Below are 6,853 nucleotides of genomic sequence, written 5' to 3' on the forward strand. Positions count from 1 at the left end.
GGTAATGAACCTTGGTTAATGACAAGTCTTCAAGTATAACTAGTCTATTTCCAAGTCTACCTACTGTAGTCAAGGCTCTAATAATATAACTAGTCTACTTCCAAGTCAAACTACCTACTCAAGGCCCTTCTTGCACCGGTAGAACGCATCTGCACCATCATCTTTGCAATTTAACACGTCCTCCAGAGTCTTACCCGAACCAGCCTTCGCGAGGCACTCCTTTATCGCCGCGACCTTTCTGTCCCTACACTCCGCCATGCCTTGAGGGGTGTTTTTCTGCTGCTCCTTAATGACATCGGCTTTATACTTCTTGATGAATCCGTCGTTAAGAAGCTTGATAAGTTCATTTGCCGGGGCTTTGACGTTCTCCGGATTCAGTTCGGCATTTTCAACCTAGTATTAGAATAATCAGCATATAGTCTCCAAATTGTCCTGTACAGTGAGGTGTGAACCTACCCATTTCTTGCATGCATCGATCATCTCGATCGCGTCAGTCGTCACCGGAAACTTCTTGTCCTCGGCCAAGGTTTTGCCTGTATTCGAGAGTCAGAGAGTTGAACCAACACACGGTTGGTTGCCTTTCCGTGGGGAGCTTACCGGATAGCAGGAAATTCTTCTGCTCCTCAATCTTGACCATTAAGCGCAGAATCTCATGAGCCTTTCATGGCATGTTAGTTCAGATGCAAAAAAAAAAAAAAAAAAAAAAAAAAAAAAAAAAAAAAAAAAAAAAAAAACTGCGCCAAACGGCTTACATATAGGAGCGCCGTGTCATAATTAGGAGCCTTGATGTTGGCGTCTAGGTCGCGGAAACCCGGAACTGTAGCGTACTCATCAAGAAGGGGACTTTCCAAGTGGTTAGCAGGTCGCTCAACCGTCAACAATAACCCTGCCCATAACTTACCCGTAAGCGAAGGTGTGCTCGCAGGCATGGCTCTGGAACTTGTCGGCCCACTGCTTGACCTGCCCAAGCACCGCCTCTGCAGATCCAGAGGGAATGTTCCCAGGCGCTTTTTCATCTTTCTCCATGAAAATGCCCAAAGCGCCCTCGTAGAAGAAAGATACCTCCACACTACTGCGCTTGCTGACTTCTTCCATGCCCTTTTTGACATCTAGGCTCAACTCTCCCTTGACACCCCAGAAGCCCAATGAAGCATCAGCACTAGAGAAAAGCAATATTAGCGTTGCTTTTACATTCTGTACTCTTCAACGGAAAATTTCAAAGTGCAACTCACTGTGCCTTTAGGTCTGATGTCTTGGTGCCGTCCTTGGAGGTAAAGGTGAGGCGAGCAATCATCTTGCCGCCGGTCTTGAAGCCTGTTCGTGGTTTCCCATTAGTTGGCCGAAAAAGTAGAAATGCAAGAGCGTAAATCTTTACCGTGAATCCACCGGTCGCCAAAGTCGCGGGCAAATTGTCCAGCCTTGTATCTTGCCTGATTAATCTGGAATCCACCAGGCTGAGTCTTTTGCTTCTCGACATCAAGGAACGCAACATATGTCAAGGTATTTTGAGCAAACTATAACTGATCATTAGACACGGTGTCCTACTGCAGTGACTGTGTGCTCTGAAATCTTACCTTTGCCTGGTTCAGGTAGTTGCCGGACACAGATGCACTCTGGCCCCAACCCGAGATAGTTGCGCCGCCACCGATGTCAAGAGTCTTCAGATACGAACTGCAGCGCATGTTAGAAAATTTCTCGCCAAAATGTATGTTGCGACCGCATACCTGAAATCTTCTGTGAGCTTGTACTCCTTTCTCAAAGTACCGGGACAGTTTTGCTTCTCAGCGCGAGTTTCTATTTCATTAGTGGCAAGCGCGTTGTCCTTGTCCTGCTCTTGCTTCTTCCTTTCCTCCTTGAGCACCTTTAATTCGGCAATGACACGATCGTTAATCTCCTTGAGATTGGGCTGCTCAAAGTATTCCTCCAGGTCGAGGTCAATTAAGTCGTCCATATCAGTGGTAGGAGGAGTCCATTTGAAGAGCGTCTCGACCTGAGTTGACTCATTTCCAGCGGGAGCAGCCGCTCCGTCTGTTTCAGCTCTCTTCTTGTTCTTAGGCCAGATAACGGCGTCGACGATTCTTCCCTTGTCCAGGAAAGTATTGTACCTGATTCTGAGTCAGGGTATTTTCTCCTTCTTTCTCGAACAAGACATTGATTTAATCGTTACTTACCCTTGTCCGATGGTCAGGAGACCAACAGCCTCGTTTTGATTCTGGTTTCCCACAATTTCAGTTGGAGTGCTGGCTTTGCCTGGCTGTTTATTGTTTCCATCGTCAGATGGCTGTTCATTGCTTCCATCGTCAGATGGCTTGTCATCCGGGGTTTCCGCCTGTCGCTCCCCAAGGGAATGGACCCCATCTTCTTCCACAAAATCAACCTAGAAGAATAGGTTAGTTTTTAGTTTTCCAAAGAGAATCTCCCGAACGGATAGTAGTGAGCAGTGCTATGCTTACATGCTCGTGCCGCTTGATTTTCTCAAGCACCTCATCAGAGAATTTACCAGAGTAGCCGTGAAAGTCGATGTCATGTGCGCGATAGGTATGTTCAATCCCATGACCCTGGTCCGCATCATCCCTGCTGTTCAGGCCCTTGTGCATTCCGTTGACCCAATCAAGATGACGGTCAACATGCTTGCTTTCCAATTCCTGCTTAAGAACAACGATATGACTATAGAAGAGGCTTCATATTAGACATCTGCAACAGAATAAGAAGTTTGCTCAGTCGAAAGAGTAATTTCTTACCCCAGTGGCTCGGACGCTCCATCCTTGGAGGATCCAGATGGCGCTGCTACCGCCATGCGCAGCAGAGCAGGCCCGAGGGCAAGCGGCCAGTAGATAGCTTTCATGATAGCTTTTCTGATAAACGTCTGTAGTGCAAATCTTGAAGTAGAGACAACTGTATTCTGGTAGAGCTATTGGTAGATAGGGTGGTAAAGTAAATGGAGCATGTTGGGGAGACAGGTTTTATAGTCAATATACAGCCGATGCAAGTATATTTTTGAGTATTAATTACTGAGCGGAAATATACACATTGATGCTCCTTAAATGCCGCATGTAAATGCATGTGCTTTTCAGTCTTTCAATATGCAATAACACATATTTTAACTAACTAGTGCACAGATTCCGGGCATATCACGAGTCAGTGACAATACAGCTCAGAGCTCAGCGGAACAGTTAGAACTAGAAGATATCTAAGTATATATCTTAGACATTAATCACGAGGACTACTAGCATCTTACAGCTGTTGTAGTAATGTAGTAATGTTGTGTAGCCTTGATAATTTGGTTGTAAATCGTATTCTGTTTTAAGTTGACTTTGTCGCTTGACCAAGCTCGCATGACGTGGCTCACGCAGCTACACGTAAGCTTGGTTCATTCCATGAATAGTGTAAATGCTGCCCGATTCATCTAATCCAGGAACAGCTTCATGCTAGAAGAGTTCATAGGGCCTTTTAAATCTTGGCCCATTTTAGCAAGCAGCGTATGGAGATGCTCTTCGAACGAGGCTGAGGCTGGTATATGCGCATGACCCCCGGCCAGGCTCTTTCGGGGTGGGGGAGGGATCTTAAGAGAAGGGTAATGTCCTACAGTAATTGAAGCACGCCATCCCTCATGTAAAGTCAGAGTACGGATTGAACTCGAAGCTGCTTGAAGGCAGCTAACAGACTATCTATGCCTTTCAGATGGAGGCTATTCTGGATCCACTTTAGTAACCTTAGTTATCCTGCTCCTGATCCTGAGTCAGTGCTATACGATGCGTAGCCCAACATATATTGATGCCCTATTCATAATGCTTTCAGCCGGACGCGTCGCGGTCGAGGCGCTGCTATTAGAAGCGTGCTATAGATATAACCTAGCTTCCCTCCTCCCATAGCGTAGCGAATAACCTGCAGCAATCATCGTGGCAACTGCATAAGTAGCTAAGTCTCTTGCATTGCTTCCAATAGCGTGTACTATTTGCATGTTGTCATATATGCTGGACTACCTCGGGTAGGTCGGGAATTGCTAATTCCTTTTGGATGGATGCAGTAATACACAAGGTAGCATTGCGAAAACACCAGTCATCTCTAGTCAAAAATGGCACAATCTATTATCATCATGCACCACGCGGACGACGGCGTCATCTAAAACGTTGCGTTCTCAGGACACTAGACCTGTTCCTGTTAATCCTAGAATATGATGGCGTCATCTAAAGCTGAAGCATTACGTTCTCAGGACACTAAACCTGCTCCTGTGAATTCTAGATTCTACAAAAAGATATGCTTTGAATACTTTCCAGCATTCAACGTGGAAGGCTTCCGATGCCTGTTACGTAGTGCTCGTATAAAGCGGCCAGCCTGCCCAAGTTCAGTTATACCTCCTCCAAGCTGATCAGCTTCGAACACACTCACTCAAGAAGCTCGGTACACAGTCGCTCATCACCTCTCGCGGACCTGCAAGATGAAAATCTCAGCGGTGCTCGTTTTGTCTCTAGGGCTGGCTTCGGCCGCCCCGAGCGCAGCGGCAGATGCACAAGTCTAGCTCAAGGCGCCTTGGAACCTCCGGGCCATCTCCCATCGCTCTCTACCCAAGTTTCCGTCTTTGGACATCTTTCGTAACTTCAAGTACTACTATCAATCCTGGACCAACGGCAAGACATACTATGCCTACGTTATTGATTCAGGGGTTCGAGTCTCACACAAGGAGTTTGAGGGTTGTACCGAGAATCTTTGGACAGCCTTCAAGACTCCCGACGGCAAGGACGACTTCGAGGACCAGAATGGCCATGGCACCCTTGTTGCTGGGATCATTGCTTCCAAGACCTACGGCGTGGCCAAGTCTGCCAAAGTGATCTCTCTCAGGGCCCTTGACGCGAAGAATCAAGGTCGGAAGTCGATATCTATAAAGACCATGGAGCAGGCCATCGCCGACATTGCGAAGCACGAGCGACACAACAATGCTGTCATCAACATGTCTCTCGGGGGAGAATGCTCTCGGGCCCAGAATGAGGTCATCAATCGCGCTTTTCTCCGTCGTTCCCCAAGCTTCAAAAACGGGGCGGGTATTCTGTTCGTTACCGCCTCCGGCAATGAGAATGTCGATGCCTCCACATACTCGCCAGCCTCTGCGCATGAGGCCATAACTGTTGGAACCATTGACAAGAGATGGAAGGTGAGGGCGTCTTCCAACTATGGAACAACAGTCAATATTTTCGCTCCTGGGGAGGACGGGCACTTCAATGGCTGCGCCTCATGTTGCCGCAGTGGCTTTGAATGCCATGGCCGTCTCCTCCAAGATGAGCACCCAGGTCCGTCATTTCCTGACAGAAACTGGCACCAAGGACAAGATCACGGGAGACCTTCGTAAGTCGCCCAATGTGCTCGTCAACAACAACAATGGTAAGCAAGAGAGCTGCGCGCGCAAGGATCCCAGGAATGAGAAGGAGGATGATGAATGTTAGGTAGTTGAGACGTATAGATAGAGCATCCTGAATAGAGTATTATTCGGGTATCTGGATCATAACAACGCCAATTCATCTTCAACTGCTGCCTAGTCATAGGTCGTCCTTGTATAAGCGAAAGTCTGTTCACGCCCTCATGTCCACTAGTTGCTAATAAAACACTACAGAATGCGGCCCTCGCAAGCCTTCCAGACTGAAGGGCTATATATGGTAATGAACCAACAACCAGCACATAGGACTATAAATAACAGAGAATTCAGGGTCCCGTCTCGTTCGTGATTGTGCTTATCTGGCAGGCTAGAAATGCAGTCATCAACCTAGAAAATAGTGAGCTTAACTTCCTTTTCTAGAGGTGCCACGACTAAAGGCTCACTACTAGTCCTATTAAAGTATAGTGCTTAGGAAATATAGACCTACTAGCTTATTAAAGTAGATACTATTTTAGATAGAGGAATGTTTCTAAGCTAGTATTAGGTCCTACTATCTTCTAACTACTATATTTATACCTTCTCTATAACTATATAATATTATAAGGGTTATAAAAGAAGAGTACTTTATTTAACTATTTACTTACTATAAGGTACCTATAAAGTAGTTATTAAATTATTACTACCCCTCTCTACTAGTTTATTATAAGTTCTCTACTATATAGTAGTATTCTTATATATAATCCCTTTAAGTAATACTTTATCTCTTTTTATAGATTCTATATACCCTAAGTGACCCTATAGTATACTCTCTATAGTTAGGCCCCTATCTAAGTCCCTAATATATATATACTATTAAAGGCTAGATTTTAAGACTATAAAACTAAGTCTTATAGGAGACTATATTTTTTAAGAGGGTTAATCTTACTAAACTTAGTATAATTATTAGGGTCCTATTAGGGCACCTATTAGAGCCCCTACATTATATGTGTTAAGTGCGTATAAGCACCTATATAATAGTGAGCTACTACTAAGCTCTCTATAAGGAGGTAGTAATAATTCTATCTTTATAAAAATATAAAAGGGATTATTATATAACTAGAGTCCTCTAAGCAAAGCACCTTATAGGATTATCACTACTACCTAGTATATAAGAAGCTAGACTACTTATAGTATAATAACTAAATAGATAACTTCTTCCCTATAACCTAGTAGTAAACACACTATAAGTAGTGCGTAAGTCCTATCCCCTATCTAATTAGACCTAATAGATAGTATTAGAACTATAGTTATTAGTATAATGTCTATAGAAGAGATATAAATTAGTATCTAATATATAGTAGAAGAGTAGAAACGAGTGTAACTTATAGTGTACTATAAATAGATAATAAAAGGCTAACACATTATAGTAATACTAGAATTAGAAACCCTTTTAAAGGAATAACCTTATAGAAAACGTATAGTAATAATAAAGCTACTTAGTATAGT

The 6,853-nt window shown here is 44.2% G+C and overlaps 2 protein-coding genes across 2 annotated transcripts; one reads left to right on the top strand and one right to left on the bottom strand.

Moving 5' to 3' along the window:
• Positions 1–114: 114 nt before the first annotated feature.
• On the bottom strand, positions 115–2,845 carry ISF_08963 (subtilisin-like protease; the record flags this gene model as incomplete). The annotated part of the gene is made up of 12 exons (XM_018852566.1): positions 115–393; positions 457–533; positions 598–658; positions 753–843; positions 902–1,159; positions 1,233–1,314; positions 1,376–1,514; positions 1,575–1,671; positions 1,725–2,105; positions 2,172–2,377; positions 2,454–2,667; positions 2,742–2,845. 12 exons carry the CDS (start codon positions 2,843–2,845, stop codon positions 115–117), a joined length of 1,989 nt encoding a protein of 662 aa, XP_018700295.1.
• Positions 2,846–4,438: 1,593 nt separating this feature from the next.
• ISF_08964 (subtilisin-like protease PR1F) lies at positions 4,439–5,438 on the top strand (the record flags this gene model as incomplete). Its single annotated transcript, XM_018852567.1, has 3 exons — positions 4,439–4,453; positions 4,520–5,149; positions 5,181–5,438. 3 exons carry the CDS (start codon positions 4,439–4,441, stop codon positions 5,436–5,438), a joined length of 903 nt encoding a protein of 300 aa, XP_018700296.1.
• Between the last annotated feature and the right edge of the window lie 1,415 nt (positions 5,439–6,853).

Source organism: Cordyceps fumosorosea, assembly GCF_001636725.1.
Source record: "Cordyceps fumosorosea ARSEF 2679 chromosome Unknown scaffold_38, whole genome shotgun sequence".
Classification (NCBI taxonomy): domain Eukaryota; kingdom Fungi; phylum Ascomycota; class Sordariomycetes; order Hypocreales; family Cordycipitaceae; genus Cordyceps; species Cordyceps fumosorosea.